At 35.9% G+C, this 24002-nt stretch overlaps 2 protein-coding genes across 2 annotated transcripts; one reads left to right on the forward strand and one right to left on the reverse strand.

Moving 5' to 3' along the window:
* Positions 1 to 4711: 4711 nt before the first annotated feature.
* LOC125241751 lies at positions 4712 to 9023 on the reverse strand. Its single transcript, XM_048150366.1, has 4 exons — positions 8631 to 9023; positions 8147 to 8505; positions 7541 to 7727; positions 4712 to 5306 (listed from the first exon to the last, which is right to left on the reverse strand). Exons 2-4 carry the CDS (start codon positions 8494 to 8496, stop codon positions 5046 to 5048), a joined length of 798 nt encoding a protein of 265 aa, XP_048006323.1. The 5' UTR covers positions 8497 to 8505; positions 8631 to 9023; the 3' UTR covers positions 4712 to 5045.
* A 3163-nt stretch (positions 9024 to 12186) lies between these two features.
* Positions 12187 to 13715, forward strand: LOC125241753 (alpha/beta-tubulin-N-acetyltransferase 9). Its single transcript, XM_048150367.1, has 4 exons — positions 12187 to 12450; positions 12991 to 13100; positions 13183 to 13239; positions 13362 to 13715. Exons 1-4 carry the CDS (start codon positions 12374 to 12376, stop codon positions 13700 to 13702), a joined length of 585 nt encoding a protein of 194 aa, XP_048006324.1. The 5' UTR covers positions 12187 to 12373; the 3' UTR covers positions 13703 to 13715.
* Positions 13716 to 24002: the final 10287 nt, after the last annotated feature.

Genomic DNA, 24002 nt, shown 5'->3' on the forward strand with positions numbered 1-24002 from the left:
TGATACACATCAATACAAAAATTATACAAAAATAGTGCATTACATATGATAATTTAGGTATATATTATAACTAAGTATGTATGTACGTACATATCTACTAATTCCTTATAGCTACTGGACGGCACAAGGATATGGAATGTTAACTTAAAACTATAACAAAAGTATATGTACTTACATTCCTAACAATACAAATTATATCGGTGGTTTTATGTAACATTTCAAGGCTGGAGAACAATTCAAAGGTTTAAAAAGCTAGCACAGGTAACAGCTACATACTTATGTATGTAACTGACTGAGGAGTGAGGACATCAATGAAGTAAATCAACTAAAGACTAATATTTGTTCAGAATTCAGTCTTCTGCCGAATTACATACAGCTAGCTTGTAATAAATTGTTATGGGAGGTTTATTAGTTTTCCCCTCACTAGCTCGGAAACACGTGTTTTGTCTTTTAATACCAGCGGGTAAAAACGCATTTTATCCACTAGTGGGTAAAGTAATTTGACCTTGAATAAAGTCAAATTAACTACTTTAAAATTGATAAAAGTAGGTAAAGATGATCTAGTAATACTGGAAGATGATAAAAGCATTTTTCATCACACCCGCACTTTAAATGTGCTACGCTGTGTTATAGAAAAACTCCCAAGGGAATAATGAAACTGTACCGTACTTAACTTTTTTACATCTAGCAGTGATGAAAAATATTGTGTGTAAAGCATGAATTTTTGCGTTGTCCGGCAAGCCGTCGCGATTTAACTTACTCTCGTTAGCTATGCACAATGTACTATTTTGCGGTAAAAGTTTTGTGTTACACTCGGGTGCAAATGTATTTTACTTCTCATGTGTTAAAAAACTCGCAAGTTCAGGATTCTATTCTAGAACCCCTCGCTTCGCTCGTGGTTCAAATATAGAATCCTTTCACTTGCTCGTTTTTCAATTCCACACTCGGCGTTAAAATACAACTTTGCCCCCTTGTATAACAAATAACTATTATTACCCATATCGAATACTTAGTCATATTGGTCGAAATTTAATCATTACTATGTACATATTACAAAATATAATTCTGTGGGCCTAGTGAAAAAGGGTGAGCGTCAGGACCCCTGGACCACTACAGATATTTGATGTTTAGTACATACTAAAATTTAGTACCTATTTGATACTATTTGGTACCTGAGTACATATATTTGGTACCTCCACTGATATCGAAAAATCGAGCGAATAAAGTGGCCAGACATTCTGACGTCAGGATGTCTGGACCATTTTTGGTTTACATAGTTCTAGACAACACTACTAATTGATATCTTAGCCAATATTTACTACCTATTTGGTACCTGTCAATATTTTTTTTCAAATTTTTTTGAGCCCAGCCGTGGCGTTGAAGTATTTAGCGCCTGTCAAAAGAATAGAGGCAAATCCGCCTGCCCTCCTGCGCGTCAACTTAAATAGGAATTTATTTTTAGGCACTCTCACATCATCTCTACTGACTAGTGGCATTAATATAGTCGAAATATAAAAGTAATTAGTGTAATTACACTAGTTTTCCATTTTCCTCCTGAGAGAACCTCCTACAGTCTCAATAACGTCTAATGTCATGTCATGTCCCTGAGAGACATCTCCTGGCGGAGAAATTTGTAAATCAGTTTACCCCTGACAGCCGGTCATTTTTGCGACTGTTCAGCAGCTGTAGAGCTGTATGGCAAATTTGGCGGCATTGTGGTTGTAGGTACTGATAGTAGATGATTGATTTGATGTTTGTATTTATTCTTAATTCACAATTGACACTAATCGATGCAAAAAACAAATGTTACCGAAAGAAGTGGTTTATTTATATGATAAACCCCTATAACGGAGCTCGTGGACCATAGACTGGTCCACATCATCAAAATACATCCTATATACCAATATTACCAATGACGCTGTTAATTATAACAGTTTATGCTATTCCCCCCCTAGAATTTGCCCAACTGTTGCCACGTGTTTAGGTCTCTCAGGAGGAAAATGGAAAACTAGTGTAATTACACTAATTACTTTTATATTTCGACTATATTAATGCCACTAGTCAGTAGTAGAGATGATGTGCGAGTGCCTAAAACTAAATTCCTATTTAAGTTGACGCGCGCAGGAGGGCAGGCGGATTTGCCTCTATACTTTTGACAGGCGCTATATACTTTAACGGCACGGCCGGGCTCACAACTTTAAATTCCGTCATAACTTTTTTCTGGTACGCCAAAAAAATTTGAAAAATATATATTGACAGGTACCAAATAGGTAGTAAATATTGACTAAGATATCAATTAGTAGTGTTGTCTAGAACTATGTAAACCAAAAATGGTCCAGACATCCTGACGTCAGAATGTCTGGCCACTTTATTCGCTCGATTTTTCGATATCAGTGGAGGTACCAAATATATGTACTCAGGTACCAAATAGTATCAAATAGGTACTAAATTTTAGTATGTACTAAACATCAAATATCTGTAGTGGTCCAGGGGTCCTGACGCTCACGAAAAAGGGTATAACTCAAATTGACTCGGTGAAAAAGGTCACAAGTCCGAGGTGGGACTTGTGCCCTTTTTCACCGAGTCAATTTGAGTTATACCCTTTTTCACTAGGCCCACAGAATTCCTACTTAAAGGAATTACCTCTAGTTCGATGTCAACTCAGTGATGAGTTTGGGAAATTATCGTTATGATATACACAATACGTAATAATATTTATTTTTTAGAGATAGTCATAATCATAAGGATAATATAACAAAGAGCGAACTGTTATTGTTATTCTTGTTCTTGTATTGTTATTCTTGACATAATATAAGAACTTCAAAGGTAAGAATAAGACAAGAATGTGTTCTTTCGCTCTGTACTGAATAATTGAATAGCCAGGTTATAAACACATTTACTAACCACGAAGAGCCACGTCAAAGTGGTGTTGTTTTTGTTTTTCTAATACTAATATACAAGTATACTTTGTTACACTGTTCGCCCCTACATTCAATAAATATGTAAGTTATGACGCGTTGATGATTCCACTAACGTCAAGGTTTAGAAAGGCACGCGTTTTATGAAGACAATTGGCCGGTGAGCCTACATTTTCCAGATTTTCGCCCTTTGTAATGTCAAGATTTACGACGAACGATTAAACAAACTCACCGTAAGTTTATTTGCCGGCAGTTGCTTAAACCTCTCGCGGGTCTATGCCATAAAATAGTCATTTGTTTTAAAATATAAGTTACGACATGTATAACCACTAGATCGATGGTTGAAATCTTGAGCATAGCGAAGATTTTAAAGCACGAGGGGCAAACATTTCTACTGAGTGTGAATAGTGTGATTGTCCACCACGCCAGCGCAAAATAAAATATTAACGGTAAAATAATTAAAATGTACGTACTTAACCCAAATGAACGCAATCTATAACATTATCACTAGTTTAAACGTCACAACCAGACAACTCGAAAAGATAACTCAAAATTTTCAGCGATTCACTTTGGCTCACTTATGGATAAAATGCCACTTTCTTTGAAGAATAATCTTAAAGAGCTAGTGTGGTGAAAACCATACTCTCTGTCCCTACTCCCGATTGGTATAATGCCTATACATATTGTGAAATAATTGAACAAGTCTGTGATACGAAGTGGAAAATTCTAACCAATGATCAATTCTTAAATGGATAACCCTAACGGTAACTTATTATTAAATACGATCCAAAAAGCACAACACATTAAGTAAAGCTTACAGGTATATGTTAAGTCATGAATTAAATTGAACACATTTTTGTTTGTTTCCATACGATATTTTTACGCACAATCTGACTAGAATGAAATACAGTTTAGATCGCGCTTTAGTATAACGACTGGGTATGAACACAGTCATCAGTCATGCATAAAACATCAAAGTACTATTTTCAATACACATAGCATGCAAGTTTCTTCAGAGTTTATTTTTACATAACTACACATTCTGGTCGCGTATCTCGCGTAGTCCTTTTGGACATAAATGACCTAAGTCCGCGTACGTGTTCTTTAACTCGATACACTGCACAAGTCACGTTTTTGCAATTAGAGCTCTGTGTAGCTAAGCGTGTAGTGTGCTTAACTCTTCTGTTGATTAAGTTTTTTAGTACAATAATTTTTAAATTCAATATAAAATACCGTTAACAATAAATGAGTTTTCAAAATGTAACATTCGGCTGTTTTGTGTTACGGCTAGATATGACTTAAATCTTCATTAACCGCAGTTCCCAATGTCTGGGCGGTCACAGTAGTGGCCGGAGAGTAACAGTATCTATAAATAACTTGATAACGAATCTCGAATGGTTCGAAGCCAAAATTAAATACCTATGTTAGCGAAAAAAATACTTCATAAAACTATCATTCCTGGTTGATGAAAGTTGACAGGTTTATTTAAATGAGCTAGTTTATTTGACCTACTGCTATGTTATTTATGATGAATGAGTAAGACGGTATTTAAAAGTTAAAACAGATTGATTAGTCTGAAACAAAGTACGAAGTTTCAAATTGATATTTGGACCATTTTTTTTAAAGTTGTCCACCCCACTTTTTTTTTTGATTAAGAAATTTTTATGTGTTTTCCACTCAGAATCGCGAGCTCTTTCAATCCTAATAGGAGAAAAAAAGTGTCCCAAGGTTTTTTCCCATTCCGTTACCATTTTTTCATACATTTTGTATGGCGGTAACGGAATGGAAGGTTCGAAAAAATGTATGGAAATCTTGGGACATTTTTTCTCCTATCAGGATCGAAAGAGCTCTCGATTCTGAGTATGAATCGCGTAAAAAATACCCATGTTACAAAAAAAGTGGGATGTGAAAAAAATAGCCCATTTACCCCCGTGTCAGTAGTGACTTGAAGTTTGGCGATTGCAACAATTTCACAATTTTTGAACATCATTGACAATTTCACAAGTTCTTATTTATGCAATTATAAAGCGGACCGAAACTCACCAACGAACTGTGGGTTAATAGGCCAAAATTACGATAGATTACGGTACGTTACCTCTACCGCTACCAAAAAAGTATAAAAAAGAATTACTGTCCACAGCACGTGAGCACGTGACGCTCCTTGTAGGCGCGCATGGATGTGAACACGACCACCGCCATCCAGATCGCCACGGACACCCAGGACGCTATGATGGCCAGCTGCAGGAGCAGCCCCGTGTTTATGTAGTACTCCCCTTGGGTTACGATGCCGTTCGGGTTTTTCTGTATGTAGTCCATATAATCGTAAATGGCTTGACAGCTGAGGCGGAAGTGAATGGCGGTAGTTTGGTCTCCAGCAGCACGAAGTTCCTGCAAAATTTTAGTATTATGTTAGAAAATGAAAAACTAATTTATTTAGGTCTCAACTTAGTTTATTTAGTAAAAGCGCACGCTCTTATGTTTATATTAATGTTGGAGTCGTGTTCAGATACTTTTTTGTACATGTGTATGTAGATTATCTAAACAGCTACACTGAACGCGACTGTATATAAGGAAGACAAAGTGTGGTCTGAGGCGACCCGCCTGCTTCTTAAAGCTCAGCCACACATGCGCGTTTTGAGAGCGTCGGCGGAGCGTTAGCGGAGCGCAACGATAGCGGTGCGCCGGACGAACGCTGGCGTTGCGCCCGGCGGACGCCGGCGGGAACTAACGAGCGCGGATTGCGAGTGGAACGCCCGCGTTCCGCCGACGCACCGCTGTCATTGCGCTCCGCTGACGCTACGCTATCGAAACGCTTTATGTGTGGCGAAGGCTTTAGGAGGTGTTAATTGAACCGTAACGTCCATGACCATTTCAAAGGCATGTGTCAAGTTTACGTAACTTCACGTTGCGGCAACCGAACAGTGTTTGGTGTTCATGATAAAAATATGGTACTCGTTGTCATAGCAAACAACACCGTTTGATTATGCAATAGGTAAGTATATCAAATCAGGTAATCAGAAGAGAATGCGGCGAGATTTGTATTCTAGTCACTCTTGCTCATAAGTACATTAGGTCAATACGGATAAGTGCGTTTTCACATTATCCGATCCGATATCGGATGTAGGACCGATACCCCATACATTTAAGCCGCCATCTTTGATGTTTGCCTTTGAAATCCTTCCGACATCCGATATCAGATCGGATAATGTGAAAACGCACTAAGTGTGTCAATTGGGGAAGTATGTAAAAGGCCTTTAAATCTGGCATGTTAAAATTATGATGTATTTATTCCCATATAGCCATTTATTCCCATATAGCCACTTTTTCCCATGTAGGACCAACTTATTCCTATATAGGACACTTGCCCATATTGCCATTATTGTGCATCTTTTTTACGCAGAATAATTGGAGATTAGAATAGTTTTCATTAATTACTCTTTTTATATCTTGCCGTCTATTATCTAGAGAATATGGAGCTACAAAAAACGTTAGATCATTTTTGGGAAATAATCAGCATAATTCTATAAGTTTTAATCTACATGGTATCATACTATCCCAGCCTTTCAAATTTAATCTCCTAATACTTCTCTTAATTGTTCACACCCATCTGTACACACAGCTAATGTAACAATCCTAGCCCTTGTTGCAATGGTACAAGGTTCAGTAATGGTTATCAACTGATACTATTTAGACAAGGTTATAGCTCAATTAGTTCCAATTAGGACTGCTGTTATGAGTGTTATGACTAACTGACAAAGGAATTTTTGACTTAATACTTTTTCACCTTTAAGTTACATTAAATCTTGTTCATTACTTAAGTTGGTTGTGTATACCTAGTCTGTTAATTTAATATTTCTTTTTTTTTTGATGAATACTTTTGCTGATTAAATTGTATCTCGTTTTTTAATGCATGTTAATTATAAGATGTAATGTTTTGAAAAGAAGTGGCCCGCCGAGTTTCTTGCCGGTCCCATAGTGGATACCCCCCTCCAACTGAGGGGGGACTGAAATCTTCTCGAGGCTGAGGCGTAGGGTTAGAGCCGGCGTAGCTTTATTTGACGTTCATAAGCGCATTGTAATATGCCTACTTGGAAAATAAATATTTCATTTCATTTCATATATTTATATAAAAAAATAATGAATGGAATGAATGAAAAAAGATGAACTCTTAAGTCAATAGGTAGAACATTTTGTTTATTTAATATTTGCATTAATGTGAATTCAGTAAGAAAGCTTTGTAAAGTCAGGAGAACATATTATTGTGTGCATCCCATAACACTGGCAAGGACAGTATTCTCTTCCCCCTTATTCATTAAAGGATATTGGACTGATTAGTTAACAAGTGTTTTGTCTCTTTCTGCCATGCTGACTTATGTATTTGTGATTAAGGGACAAAACACTTGTTCAGTAACTTTTTATGAATAAGGGGGATAGAGTATCCCTTAGATTTAATTGAAGTGTCAAAAGGGCCTTTACATATTGGCTTTGGCTCCATGCACTCCTCTGAAAGAATATCCAATCATCAGTGACGGGACAGGATAGAACAATTTCTTTAGACCCTCTACTGCAGTAAATGTGTTCCATAAGGAATAATGACCGTAAAATAAGACAATAATAATTACCGTGACAAGGTAGCTTCGGTACTGGTTACAGGTCTTAACAAACCCATCAGTTATAATTGCTGCATGAACCAAGTTGTAAATGCAGAATATTGCACCAATAGTCGCAGATGGGACCCAGCAGTAGATTACTGAATCATTGCGTTGTGTCACTCTCGCCCTTGAAGTCACAACTATTGATTGTCCCTCTCTGTAACATAATTTGAGTTTCATTTTAATGTCAAAGTTCAGCCTGTAACCATATTTGAAAGTACAGTACAATCTCAATAATCCGGCACTGATGTTGACACAGAGCTACAAAAATTCTAGCTATATAAAAAATTTCCACCTATCTGGACTGGATGAAAATTTTCATATATTTTTATGTATGTATAAAAATTCTGAACTAAAATAATAAGTTCAAAGAATAATTACTATTATCTGGTTTTTAACCACTTTTGAAGACAATACAGTACACTTAGATGGCAAACTTGGGACTTGAAATGATCACTTGCACCTCTATTTTAGTGCCAGATCACTGGACATACTGGAGCATTGAAGAGCTGGATTATCAAGATATCACTGTATTATGTTATGTCAATTGAATTGAGGTATAGTATTTACACTCACATTTCTTGCATTGAGGTAGATTTTTCATCCTCATACCTGCCCACATTGTTGATACAAACCCTGTACATGTGAAACAGAGCCATGATTATAGCATATATTAATATTGGTACTGGTGCCAAAGTAGCATACATGCACCTGGAATGGTGGCCCCCATTAAAGTTTCTGTATGTAGTAACGCCATAAAATATACATCCACAGTTTGTGTTTTCGAAATAGTTCCCTGGACAGACATTAAGCGTCGTGCGCCAATGGTTGAAAGGGATGGCCACGAACACCACCGCTATCGTGAGCAGCAGCGACAACATCCCGTAACATATGCACAGGCGTTTCTCGATTACGTACTGATTCATTGTGATGACCTGAAAACAAACCTATCAATGTGGACATCGACAACAATGACTAATAGAATAAGATAACACTGTAACACGGTGTGATTCTGATAAATGAATAATTTTTCTAATATGCTAAAGTAGATTCTACTTACCTAGAGTAAATCCCTAGTAAACACTAAATTTATATTTTAGAAGAAAACGTTCGTATATAAAACTAGGACAACAAATAAAATAACTTTCTTTAGAAGTTTCGCAACTTTACTACTGACAACTTGACAAGTGTTTATGCACAGCACAGATAATGGATAAATTTATAAACCTATATAGACGAAATGCCAAACACCCAAAAAGGTCTATTCGTAGAGTCGACCAAGTCCAAAACGTTGTATGTCAACTTGATGTTGACCATAGAGTAGATATTTTATTATATAATCCTGTAAGAAAAAAAAAGAGTTCTTCTTTCTCGCTCCCACTCGTGGGTACGGTGCGACAGTTTGTTAAAGATGTAAACGAGGCATGGACAATAATTACAAATTGACATCACCAATTCACCACAGACACCACACACCACACTTCCACCCACGGAAGTATAACACCACACACCACATCTTACTCACACCACACTATTACCTATTTTATATGAGCCTCATTCGATTTTGTGTAGATTTATGCATATTTTTTCAAAGTTTTCTCTAACGCGGAAAGGTTATGTTTTTTGGGATAGTGATGTGTTGTGTTTTATCGACCTTGCAATAATAACCTATCGATATGCATACCTTTAAAACGACATCAATGATTATTGTTCTTTGTTATGATTCTCTTGTTATTTAGTTATCTCGCAAATTCTAGCATAGTGATGTGATGTGTTTTATCGACATTGCAATAATATATCGAAATTCATACCTTAAAAAATACATCAATGATTACTGTTCTTTGTTATGATTCTCTTGTTACTTAGCTATCTCCCAAATTCAACTTTATATATTTCTTAGATTTCCAAAAGACGAGCAATTAAAACGCTTATGGATTCAGCGAGTTAATAGGCAAGATTGGTCTTGGAACAGCCATAGTAAAATATGTTCAAGGCACTTTTCATCGGACTCCTTTCTGCCAAGTAAAACTACTAAATGGAGGAGGTTAAAAAGTCAGGCTTTACCAGAGTTGCACTTGACAAACACAGACTTTTTGGTAATATTTAAACGAATATTTGTGGTTTCAGTAGTTAGACTAGTTAGCATCTAGCAATAGGCAAATATTACTTAGGTATATAAGTCATATTTTAATTTAAAAGAAGTGCTCCTGATCCTAATGTTCCTATACATGTAATCTCATGTATCAGTTATTAATAGGTACAGAAGTCGCCGCAAAATTGGAAAAGTAACATAAATTATATTTTTTACCTCTATAGGCATTATTAGAAACTATAGGAAATGGGTTTAGGAAAATAGCTAGTAAATTTGATTTCATAATATACATATAGTGGATTATTTTTCTTTGGGTATAGTGATTTTAATTAGCTTAGTTATATTTCTCAGGCAAATAATCCAGTGCCTATGGATATATATGATACCGAACAAATAGACACGTCCACTCCGAATGCATCAGGTTCACAGATAAATACTGATATCCCCTTGGAACTAGTAAGTTTATTTGTTTCATCTTTCTTTTCTTTTCTTATTGCAAAATCGTTTAGTTATAGCGATTTTAATTCATTTACTTATATTTTTTAAGCTAAATGATCCAGTGCATGATGTGCCTATGGATATATGTGATGCCGCAAAAATAGAAATGTCCAGTCCGAATGTATCAGGCACACGGATAAATACTGAAAACCCCTGGAATCAGTAAGTTTATTTATTTCATTTTTCTTTTTTAACCGCCGCCTCAAATCTCTCAAGGAAGGCGGTTCTCAATTCGTGTGTATGTTTTCCTCCGTCGTTACTGGACCGATTTTGAATTTTTTTTATTGAATGTATATGTATACAGATAGATCCCATTTTTCACAGAACCCAGTTCTGATAATGGGATCCTGGAGAAATTGGGGGAACTTCTCAAATCTGAAAGGCACACATATGGTGATTTTTGTGTTTTTTAAGGAACAGCATGCATTTACATACAAAACAGTGACATTTAGAGCAGTGAAACTGCTGATGATGGTCAGAACGGAACTCCTCAAATCTGAACGGCACGCTTATAGTGACTTTGATAGAAGCTTTTTAACTAAAACCATATTATTTAAGGGTCAATAACTGTGAATTAGTGGTCACTGGTATTTAAAATAATAATATTAGGAATGATTGATAGATATTTGGCTTAGAAGATTCGTTGCCACTCGTACCTGTTAAAGTATGTTATGTGTATTGTATTAAGCTTGTGATGTATATATGCTATTATCTACCTTGTTGTGTAAATTGTGGCGTAGGCGAGAGGCTGGCAACCTGTCAGTGCAATGTCACAGTTTCGTTTTCTTTCAACCCCTTATTTGCCAAGAGTGGCACTGAAGCTTTAGTAGTTTCATGTGTTCTGCCTACCCCTTTATGGGATACAGGCGTGATTGTATGTATGTATGTATGTCTTGTGCAAATGATGAAATACAATTATAAATAGAACAAAAAATAACAAGTTCCAAGAAAAAGAGGAAAATCCAGTATTTCTTGTAAGTATCTGAAAGAAATTTGAGTCCAATTTATTTGCTCTTGTTAAACTAAATAGGTTTTGTCGTTCTCGAAAATCAGGTATATCCGTTATTAACATTCGAAGAACAACAGAGAATTGATTTTGCATGCAATATAGGTAATCCACGATCACTTTGAACGAAAATAGTTGAAAGTGTTGAACTTATTGAAGTAATAAATTATATTACCTACAATGCCGTTTTGTTTTATTTTCTATTTGATAGAGAAGCTATTATTGAGGTAAGTAGATTCTTCAGTGGTGGACTAGAAATTAGATGGATGCTACATGAATTATATTACTTAGGTCTTTGCGTAAGGAGAAGAGAAGAATGTATTTATTTATTTTATACTCGTATTTCCCATCTCTATTTTTACAGACTAAGCCTCCCCACAGACGAGTCTTAATTTTCATAATCTTAAAAAAAACTTGTATGCAATCTGACAGTTCAAACTGACACTGACAAGACACTGACAGATTTGAACTGTCAGATTGCATACAAGTTTTTTTTAAGATTATGAATTTTTAAGACTGTCTGTGGGAAGCCTTAGGCTCCCCACAGACAGTCTTAAAAATTCATCTTAAAAAATCTGTCAGTGTCTTGTCAGTGTCAGTTTGAACTGTCAGATTGCATACAAGTTTTTTTTAAGATTATGAATTTTTAAGACTGTCTGTGGGAAGCCTAAATAGGCCGATATTACACTATCATAGAAATATAGTCATAGACAACATGTCGTCCTTTTTATTCACGTTAAAGAAAAAGAGAGGCATACAGACCTATGATCAAAGATATAGGTATGATAATGTAATATTAGGACTTGGTAAGAGAAGAGAAGTGAACGTTTATGTAGGTAAGTACATAAACAAACCATTTATTTGCAATCAGTAGGTACGGTTAGCCAAGAATGTATGAATATGTGACTTTCATAGCCAAAAAGCCACATAATAATCCCAATGAAATGTTTATAATCAATCATAAGGAAGTCAAGGATGAGTATATGCATTTTACACGAATTTTTATTAGGGAGGCACACCACACGAGAGCCTTTGATTTGGAATGATTGGAATGTACAAGTTTAATCTCCATACTTTGATATCTTTACATTGTCTAAATCGTCTTTGATATCGTGTATTCATTTGTGATGAAATAATTTCGTGTTGTGGATTACTTTGTTTCGGCTGTATATAATTCTTCTTGGCTCTTGAAATATAGGCAGTAAAAATGAAGTTAAATTCTGATATAAAAATAGTTGGAGAACATGTCGTGTTAGTGCCTTACAGAGAGATTCATGTGGAGAAGTAAGTATTTATATTATAAAACTGGCTGATCCACAATGAAAGACATGAAATAAGTTTCGTTGCTGCAAAATAATAATTATCATTATGTAGAAAGTATAACACTTGTTATTCACATATTTTTGTTATAAAAGCAGAGTAGGATGAAAACTATGAATCTTTTACTAGTTAATTATGTTCATTTAGATGGGTGAATCCACTTTTTTTTGCCTGTTATTGCCATGGATACGGTCCCCTGAGTCACGCTGGTTTTATACAAAATTATGCTACTTAAGCTATTCAAACATGCATTTTTCCGGTGTTAAAAAGCCCTTTCCTTAATTTGCCACCTAAAAACATGGACAATTTTGCATAAAACCACTGTGACTTAGGGGACCATAACCATGGCAATAACAGGCAAGAAAAAGTTGATTCACCCAGATACACTGTTGGTGGTTAGAAAGGGCAGTTTGTCAATTCATTACGCGTTGCTCTACTAGCATGCATTGCACATGGAAAAGTATTGTTTCTTATTATCTATACAACCTCTTTAACAACTTTCAGGTACCATTCATGGATGAGTACTGAAGAGCTCCAGATACTCACAGCATCAGAGCCTTTATCACTGGAGGAAGAGTATGAAATGCAAAAATCTTGGAGAGAGGATGCAGATAGTATGAGTGTTACTTAATGTGATTCACTGATTTGTGCTCACCTTTTGAATATGATGTTAATCTGATGATCTTACATCCGCAGAATGCACTTTTATTATCCTGGATAAGGCCAAGTTTGACAAGGATGGCGATGAAATAAGTAAGTGTGTATATGTAAAAATGATAATTAGTAATGAGTAAGTATTGTGATATTGTGTTACATTAATATGATGAATACCTGAGGAAACCCAGCTATTTATGAGGCTGTTTGAATTGTTTCAGGTGCAATGATTGGAGACACAAACATATTTATAAAAGGGTCTGATGCCTCAACAGGTGAAATAGAAATAATGATAGCAGAAAAAACAGCCAGGGGTAAAAGGCTAGGATGGGAAGCTGTCATTCTTATGTTATTGTATGGAATCAAAGAAATAAAACTGCAACACTTTGAAGCCAAGATATTGATGAAGAACTCAATAAGTATTGAAATGTTCCAGAAGTTAGGGTTTGAAGAAACATCCACAAGTGATGTATTTAAAGAAGTTACACTAGGAAAGGTAGTAAGCAAGGAGTGGACTGAATTTTTGCACAAACAATATTTTTATCAAATACAACCACATTAACATTAACTTGTGATATGTGTTTTTATTTTTGCCTGAAAAATAGCCATTTGTTTATAAAAGAATACAGGGTATCACAGGGACATGCTCACATTAACAATACCATTGTAATCTAGTCAACAGCAAAAAGGGGTTGTTAAAATATTTTTCCGTATTCTTTCTTGTCACACTCACAGAATACTGATTTGAATATTATCTAGATAATCTATAGCACAAGGAAACCAAGAAAAACGAATTTATTCAGTGTTGAGAACTGTTATTGACCGACTGACTTATCATTATATTCAATACGCCCCCTTAATGTGCATATTCAAAATAAATTGTAACACAATAAAACATACAAACAAAGTGATATCAAAGAACAACTATTAAAAATGTAAACAATTAACAAGCAATGCCCAAACCGCGCATGCACGTATAATGCTTTTCTCTAGGCAAAGCCTTCGTTAATATGTCGGCGAGCATTGAGTCGGTCGGTAAGTACTTTAACTCAATACTCTTATTGTCCTTTAATATACTTCGCACAAAGTGATACTTTATATCAATATGTTTGGACCGAGAATGAAACATTGGATCGCTCGCAAGACATATTGCCCCCTGATTATCTACATGTAAAGATAATGGTGCATACTTACGTAACCCAATTTCAGTAAGCAAACTGTTCAGGTATATAGCTTCCTTCATTGCCGATGCCAAGCTTATATACTCCGATTGACAAGATGAAGTGCTCACACATCTCTGTTTTTCTGATCTCCAGCTTACACAACCAGCTCCTAACATAAAAACATAACCAGAATAAGAACGCCTATCTATCAAACAACCTCCCCAATCAGCATCCGAATAACCATGCAATGATTTACCTGTCTTTTTGTAAATAAGTCCATATTGTTTCGTATGCTTCAGGTATCTCAAGACACGCTTTGCTGCATTCCAACATTCCTCGTTAGGGCAATCCAGGAATTGACTCAATACAGCCACCGTATTCGTAATATCAGGTCTCGTTCCCGTAGAAAGATACATCAACGAACCTATAATTTCGCGATATGGGTATTGTTCACGCGCACTGCACTTATTCACCGGTTTTTCTATCTTTTGCTTAAATTCCATAGGCGTAGATATCGGTTTACATTTATCCATATTAAATTTAATTAACAAATCGTCAATATATTTTTGTTGTGACAATTTTATCCCGTTGTCAAATCTGTCAAACTCTATGCCTAACATATACTTCGCAATACCATAATCTTTCAATTCAAACTTTTCGGCCAGTTCCTTTTTGAAATTTTCGATGCATTCACCTCTTTGCGATGCGATGAGTATGTCATCCACATAAATTAATACAAAGAGTTTAGTTTGCGAGTCTATATTTTTAAAATAAAGGCATGGCTCATTTAAAGATGCTTGCAATCCCATGCACTTCAGCTGTTCATCCAGTCTGATGTTCCACTGTCTACCAGCTTGTTTTAGGCCGTACAGCGACCTCTTGAGCTTGCATACATTGCCTCCAGACCTCAGGTCGCATAACAACTTGCTAGCTCTTTCATATATGAATGAACCTGGCTGCTCCAATCGTGTTAAATCTTGCAAACATTCGTCAAGAAGATCTGGTACTTTCATGTATATCTCTTCTTCTAATAATCCATTTAAATATGCCGTATTTATGTCCAACTGATGAATTTCAAGATCCAGTTCCACTGCAAGTGCAACTAATAATCTCACTGAATCAAGTCTAGCGACTGGCGCAAAGGTTTTCTGGTAATCGACGCCGTAACGTTGGCTAAAGCCTTTCGCCACCAGTCTAGCTTTCTTCTTCTCAGTCTTGTCGATATTTAACTTCGTCGTTAAAATATATCGGCAACCAACGACATTTCGGCCCATGGGTTTCTTGACGATATCAAAAGTGTCGTTTTTTATTAACACTGCTTCTACTTGGATCTTCCACGTCTCATAATTACTCTCGTTGAGTTGGTCAATTTTCACAGTACTACTCATTTCCGCTGAAAATTTCTTCCTTTTACTGTTAACACAATTCTTGATTCGTACGAGGGACCATAACCACTGTGGGGGATATCCCACAGGTCTAACACTATATAGCAGAGATCTATAGCACAAGGAAACCAAGAAAGTGTACACTAGGAATTTATTCAGTGTTTACATGAGAACTGTTATTGACCGACTGACTTACAAAACGTAAACAAACATATCAAAGAATCGGTTGCTATACCAAATACAAAATATGACAGTATTCCTTCAACAGCCAGTACTGTGGCCTCTTAGGCACAACTCGATTCTATCGAATATCTCATTATCATTATATTCAATAAATCACTCCTGTACACTTATTTTTTATATTTGTAGTTATCTAGATTAAAGTTCAGATAGGGCCGGTTGCATCAAAACGTGTGTCACCGTTAAAGCATTCGTTAAATTTTATTCTATGGGAAGTTCCATAGACGTCTGCCGCGTGACGATGATGTGTCTGTCAAATGTGGTTGATGCAACTGGCTCTTAAATATCTGTAACTTAAAAATCACCTAAAATTACATCTGACATTGTAATAACCATGATGTGCAACTAACGGCAAATATGTTCGATGCAATATACATATATTTATAACAAAACTGGGTATAATTTTCAAGTATTATTTTTTCTCTAAATTATTAACATTGTTACTTATTATTTATTATGGCTTTTGTAATTGCAACTGCGAATTGTTTTTTTTTTAATAGCTGCAGCTGCTGCAAGTATAATCTTGGCTTGTGTTTAGAAACTATGTTTATAATAATTGCTCAATTTAGCAACAGCAAATTAAAATATTTTTTTGTCCTTGGTTGTACTTCTAATTTTTATAATTAAAACAAAGGTGATTGCGCTTTACATACAACTAACTAAAATTACATCTGACATTGTAATAACCATGATGTGCAACTAACGGCAAATATGTTGGATGCAATATACGTATATTTATAACAAAACTGGGTATAATTTTCAAGTATTATTTTTTCTCTAAATTATTAACATTGTTACTTATTATTTATTATGGCTTTTGTAATTGCAACTGCGAATTGTTTTTTTTTAATAGCTGCAGCTGCTGCAAGTATAAGCTTGGCTTGTGTTTAGAAACTATGTTTATAATAATTGCTCATTTAATTTAGCAACAGCAAATTAAAATAATTTGTTGTCCTTGGTTGTACTCCTAATTTTTATAATTAAAACAAAGGTGATTGCGCTTTACATACAACTAGCAAAGCAGTTTTTAAATGATTTTGGTGATATATTAATTCTGGTATTTCAGGTCTTTATATTACTTTTCACTCACAGTTCAATATTTTATTTTTATTTGTTTATTTTACAATTAGTACTAACAGTAAAACCTTACGTACTAATCGGTGCTATAGGTACTACTTATGTCTATCATGATATTGTGTCAAAGAAATAATTAGGTACAATAAAAATCATAAATACATACAATTTCAACAAAATTAATACAATTTCGTTACTTTATACAATAGAGCTTTTTGTAACCATGGATTCGAGGTAACGGCTGGCTGCTGTTAGAAACTGATTTTTAGAGGTGTAAAAAATGTCAAGTTGGCTATTGCTTATTAAGATACCATTCAAGAGAGTCATTGCTTGATGTAAAAGAGAATAATATTGGCACGTGCGGGTTAACAATAACTTTGCCCCCTTGTAAAACAAATAACTATTGTGTCTACATTGTTTTATATAGTTAAAAATTAAATTCAACATCATGGTCAAGATTCTGGAGGCACCTGGGACGTCGGCCTAGTTTTGCGAAAGTTAGAATTATGCTTATTTTTGCGAAAGTGCAATCAGTAAGATATATTGTATCGCTTATGCAAATTATGCGACTCGAGTATAAATGTCAATGCCTCAATGCGCTTGAGGCCGCTTGCATTCGCCCGTTATATTGAAGATCAAGACTAATAGACGTGGGGCCCATCTACACGGTGCGCAAATTCGTATAAGAGTTTCATTACAGATGTCGTGCAAAGGCTTTACTTCGTATTTTTCCGGAAATGTTCCTATTGTCATGCTATTTCAGTCAATATCAGTACATCTTGAACTGAGACTGATAGGAATAACATGACACGTTCGTACGTTTACGTAGGTAACAATACGAAGGCCAATCTTTCCGCACTACATCTGTACATCAGTCAATCTCAACAGTCCGCAATTAGAATCGTAAGCGAGTTCGCGCGCCGTGTTAATACAAAAACTGCGCAGCGAAGGATTTTTTTTTAAATGAGAAAACGTAATTTAAACACATACCTGTAGGTACCTATATACCAAATACAGGTATAAGGTACCTACATATTGCTAACTTTTACAATTTAGATAGGTACCTAACTACCTAAGTTGAAAGTTCTTATGGCTCAGCCACGACATTGGTCTAAGCGCGACAGCGGTGAGCGGCGGCCATACCACACCTCGGACACTGGCGATCAAATATATGAAAGAGGCGCGTTCCTAGCACACAGTCTAAGCTCGTGTAGGTGAACGCGTACCATGCTTGTATGAGTGAAATATGACAGGTCGACTGTTCGCGTTTTAGACAGGCGGTAACTGTGAGGTAACCGAGAGGGGGTGGGCGGCGCTTTCAGCGGGGAGCGGGAGTGACCATACTGTACGATAGTACTCTTTATTATACTGTGGCCATACATTGGAGCGAGACACAGCGATGGGACTTTTCATTCTGTATAGATAATATTTTCACTGATATTTTTCCTACTACTAAAGATGTAATTAGCAACTTAGAATCAGACCATTTAGGCCAATTGATAGTATTTGAGACATTAAGGAAAAATACTTTGAGAAAACAAATAACTTTTGTACCAGTAACCTCCGACCGCGTGGAACGAATGAAGCAAAGTTTGGTTCAGGCGCTACCCTCCCTGTCTTCCGATATGAGTCCTAATAGTATGTATAATTCATTCTTTCACACTTTTCTGCAACATTATAATGCAATATTTACTTCAAAATCGGTCGTAGTTAGTGGTGCATCAGTTTTTAGTGAGTGGGCTACTGCAGAGTTACATCAACGAAGACGTGCATTGTATGCCTTGTATGAAGAACGGCGGTTTAATACGAGTGATGAATTTAAAGAACATGTTAAGCAATATTCGAAGAAGTTCAAGATAGATTGTCATATCGCTAAGCGAAATTATCTTAGTAATAAAATAAAAAATAGCTCTGACATTATTAAAGCAACGTGGAAAGTAATTAATGTGGAAACTGGTCGCTCGAAACACGCAGTAAAAGATATTAAACTGAATATTGATAACAAAATTATAGATTCCAATTTTGAAGTAGCAACAGAGTTCGAAAAATTTTTCACCGAGATACCAGCATTCACAACTAAGGATTTAAATTCATCACCCTTATCTGCCGTCACATTATTAGAGGAAAACGTTCCTGAGTGTTGTAGAGACCTTTATTTTGAACATGTTTGTACCTCAGATATAGTAAAGGCATTTAAATCAATTAATGTCAAAAAAACTAGTGACCTCTGGGGGTCTCCGTCCATGCCGTAAAATCCTTAGTTGAGGTTGTAGCGCCTGACTTAGCAGTTATATTCAACAACAGTGTTGACTGCGGCGAGTTTCCTGATCTAATGAAACATAGCAAAATAACTCCTTTATTTAAATCCGGCAGCCACTCTGACCCCACTAACTTTAGACCAATATCTGTGCTGCCAACTTTCAGTAAAATATTTGAAAAATTAGTTCTTTCTCAATTAGTACGACATTTTAACGTTAATAATTTAATGCATAATAAGCAATTTGGCTTCACACGGGGTCGCTCGACACTCGACAACCGATGCTGGTGTTGAGCTAATTAAGCATATTTTCGATGCCTGGGAGGAGTCACAAGATGCTTTAAGTATCTTTTGTGATTTATCTAAGGCCTTCGACTGTGTTTGTCATGAAACATTGATCAGGAAACTACATTATTATGGAGTCAGAGGATCAGCACTAGATTTACTCAAGTCCTACTTAAATGGTAGAATACAAAGGGTAGATGTCAATGGACAGAGATCAACTGGGTCATTGGTCTCTATGGGTGTACCACAGGGATCAATATTGGGGCCTTTCCTGTTCCTTATCTACATAAATGACTTGCCATTCCTTGTAAAGACCCACCATGATATAGTATTGTTTGCAGACGACACCTCACTTATTTTCAAACTCAAACGACAGCAACAAGCTCACAGTGATGTAAACAATGCTATCTCTAAAGTAGTGAACTGGTTCAATGCTAATAATTTATTATTAAATGAAAAAAAGACTAAATGTATTAAGTTTGTCACTAATAGTAACGTAAGGAATGAGCAAACAAGTGTCGTTGTGAAGGATGAGGAATTAGAACTGGTAGATAGTACAGTTTTTCTTGGTATAACTTTAGATTCTAAACTTCAGTGGAGTCCCCATATTGTTAACCTCTCGAATAGACTTAGTTCTGCAGCTTTTGCAGTGAGCAAGATCCGTCAGTTAACAGACGTGAAAACAGCTCGATTAGTTTATTTTAGTTACTTTCACAGCATTATGTCATATGGTATTTTACTTTGGGGCAGTGCTTCAGAGATAAATACCATATTTATTCTGCAGAAGAGGGCTATTCGAGCAATATATAAAATGAACCATAGAGACTCACTTAGAGATAAATTTAAGGACATTAATATAATGACAGTGCATTGTCAATATATTTATGAGAATATTATGTATGTACATAAAAACATTTGTAATTTTAAGAAAAACTGTGATGTACATAATATAAATACTAGAAATAAACATAAACTCGCGGTGCCCTTCACACGGCTCTGTAAAATTAAAAAATCATTCATGGGTAATTGTGTTCGATTTTATAATAAACTTCCGAATCATATTACTGACTTGTCAATTAATAAATTTAAGAATCATGTAAAGCGTGTACTCATTTCCAAAGCTTATTATACAACACAAGACTACATGAATGATAAAACAACGTGGGATTAATTGTTATTCGAAATGGTTTCTTATTTTTACGTTTATTATTATTATTATTGTTGATGAAATTAATATTGTATTTTTTTGGACATTGGATTTTTCCTAGGAATATTCTAGACATGTATTTTTATATATACATATACCTAATTATATATTTTTTGTTTAACGATTATTTTTATATGAAATTGTATATTATAGACTCAATATTATTATGAACAATAATTTACAACAATAAATTGCTCTGATAATTAGGTTAGATTAAGATCATAATATATATGTAATGAACTATTCATAAGAGCTTGTAACTAGGCCTACATGAATAAAGATATTTTGAATTGAATTGAAAAAATTCGCACATATGGCTGCCGCTCACCGCTGTCGCGCTTACACCAATGTCGTGGCTGGGCCGTTATGCTTCTTTGAAAAGATAGTCGCCTTTTTCTTATCATCATCATCATCCTGACAATGTCAACATTATTCAGTGACGTCATCACTGTCATACATTGGGGATAAACCCGTGGGATAAACATGCGCGCCGCTCGGAAAAAATCGGGCGGCGGCGCGCCTCGAAAAAATTGTCGGCGGCGGCGTGAGATTTTTTTCAACTTTTTAAATATCACTTTCATGGGGTTAAATATTAATGAAAATCTTATAGATAGTATTATTCAGACAGTAGTATTGGCAAAAAAAGTGAGAGGCATGGGTACCAGCATGACTTGATTGACGCAGTTCAACAACATCGCAAACATTACTTTATCTACGACCATGTATTACCAATTTATATCGTTTTTTAGAAGAACTTTCTGAAAATACACACTGTTAACTGGATTTTGACTCCCAGTTTTTATACTAGATCACTAGAACTAGAAACCGTTCAGAAGACCTTTTGCAAGTTTTCCTTGCACTTTTACCCTTGCCCAAACCTGATGACTCATTCCGCAAAAGAGAAAGTGGACTTTCCTTGCACTCTATTTGTCGCTTTGTCTTCTTTTCAATATTGCCTGGGTTCAACCTAGCAAATAAGCGTTGAAAAGGGATGTCCGCTTGCTGATTTGACAACAGTTTTAAGTACCTTGAAGACCACCAGCTCAATATCGACCGGCAGTACGGTCTTCGCCATGGTTGAGGCGCTGGAGACCTCTTTGTCTAAATACCTTACTTGTCGTTGCGCCACAGCTATAGAGAGCACTAGCTGTTAGCCTGGATATCACAAAGGCCTCTTATAGGTTTTGGCGTAAGGCTCTTCTCTTTAAACTGACCTCGTACTGTCTTCCTAAAGGGTTGTGCACATTGGTTCCTGCTTCCTGTTTAGGCGAACCATTTTAGTCGTCACTGTCGGAATAAGTATGCTCGAACTATAAGCTCATAAACGTTGGCGCATCCTAAGGACCTGTACTGTTTACCTTGTTCCTTCTGCAATTCAATGATTTATTGTCTGCTAACAATATTCACTGCTATACAGATGATAACACTACTGATAGCCGTTATACAGGTAGAACAAAAATGCCTCCCCTGACCAGTTGTCGGAGTATAGGATGCAAACTTGTGTCTGAGATCGAGACGTTTCTAGTCTCAGAATTAGGTAATCTTACCTTGCCCAGTTCAAACAAAGTATAGTTAGTGCGTTTTCTACTAAGAAAACACCATTTGTCACGGCGCCAAAGTTTCAGGGCATCCCTTTTACCATCTCTAACCAAAAGTATGGATACTTGGTGCTGATATTTTATTTATTTATTATTTGGAGAACCAATAGATAATATAACCCTAGTAACAAACAGCCAATTATAGGTTCCCACCAGTAGTAACAGGTTATCAAACAAATGGTGGCTAGTACTAAATTACTAACTATGTACGTGTATCTCACTAACACGTAATGATTATTACATGTCTTGGAAAAGCAAAACTTAGAACTAAACTAATATATAAGTACATCAACAAGTTACACCTATATAGTATTCTACATTAACAATCTATATAATACCTATGTTATCGCTCGTGGCTTGCTCACTTAAGTAACTCGTCTGTCAAGATCCGTCTTATGGTAGTTATGTTGCTATTAAAAAAAACGTCAATATCACGTTTCCTCGATAATTCATTTAAGCTTTTACAAACCATATCCAGTTTCGAAGTCATGTGAAACATGAAGCTAAATTGGGTTCCACGATTGAACAGGGCCAAACTACCGGGTCAGCGTCAGCGACTTTCGTTATATAAAGCGCAGGTTCGACCTTAATATTGAGTACTGTCCCCATCTCTGGTCTGGCGCTCCGCAATACCAGCTCCTTCCGCTTGACTCCACCCAAAGGCGGCGGGCAGTTCGGTATGTCAGCAAATTTACTGACGACTTAGAACCTGTCAGCCTTCTAGTCAGGGACCAAACGACCTCTTTTACAAAAAGTCGTCGACATCTCTTCTAAATACCTAAAACAGGTATGGATGTGTTTCTCGTTATCTCCAGATTACGAATTGACCTGTTTTAGTTTAAGGAGGGGGGGACGGGTTGAGAAAAAGGGGGGAGAAAGATGGCGGCCGACCATCATAGATATTTATTCACATCTCGAGTTCTATGGCACTAATCTGTTCGTGCAAGATGTCGTTTGAAAGCTTATTAAACCTACTTTAATTGTTTTTAAATAACTATACTCATAAAAGTAACCGTTTACGAAATATTTGAAAATATGTGTTTTTTTATCGCGCATTAATTGCACAAGTACTAGAAAAAATGCGTCTAACTTAATAAACAATAACTTTACCGCAATTGATGTTATTATAAAATGTTCGCGTCTATTCATGCTCTTTCTAAAAATATAAGTTTCATTGGTATATGATAATATATAACCATGTAATTACGAATTTGGTTTAGCAGAAGTCACTCTGCCCGGTCGCAGAAATGGGCGCTGACCGTAGTAAAGTATTCAATATTTTTGAGGTCCTATTTTACGGATCCATATGCGAGAGGTATCGTTTCAAAGCTAATTAAACCTACTATATTTTTTATAAATAACTATAATCATAAAGGTAGCTGTTTAGAAAATATTTGAAAACATGTGTTTTATAGACCATGAGTCGCACAAGTACCTACTGGTAAAAAAATGCTTCTTAATCAATAAACAACAACTTTCCGGAATTGATGTTAGTATAAGATTTACGCGGAATTTCGTGTGATTTCTAATAACATAAGTTTTATTAGTGTATGATATTATATAATCAAGTAATTACAAATATGGTTAAGTAGGGGCCACAGCGCCCGGCCACGTATGGATGCTGACCGTCGCCAAATTTTCTATATTTTTCAG

Source organism: Leguminivora glycinivorella, chromosome Z (assembly GCF_023078275.1).
Source record: "Leguminivora glycinivorella isolate SPB_JAAS2020 chromosome Z, LegGlyc_1.1, whole genome shotgun sequence".
Lineage (NCBI taxonomy): Eukaryota > Metazoa > Arthropoda > Insecta > Lepidoptera > Tortricidae > Leguminivora > Leguminivora glycinivorella.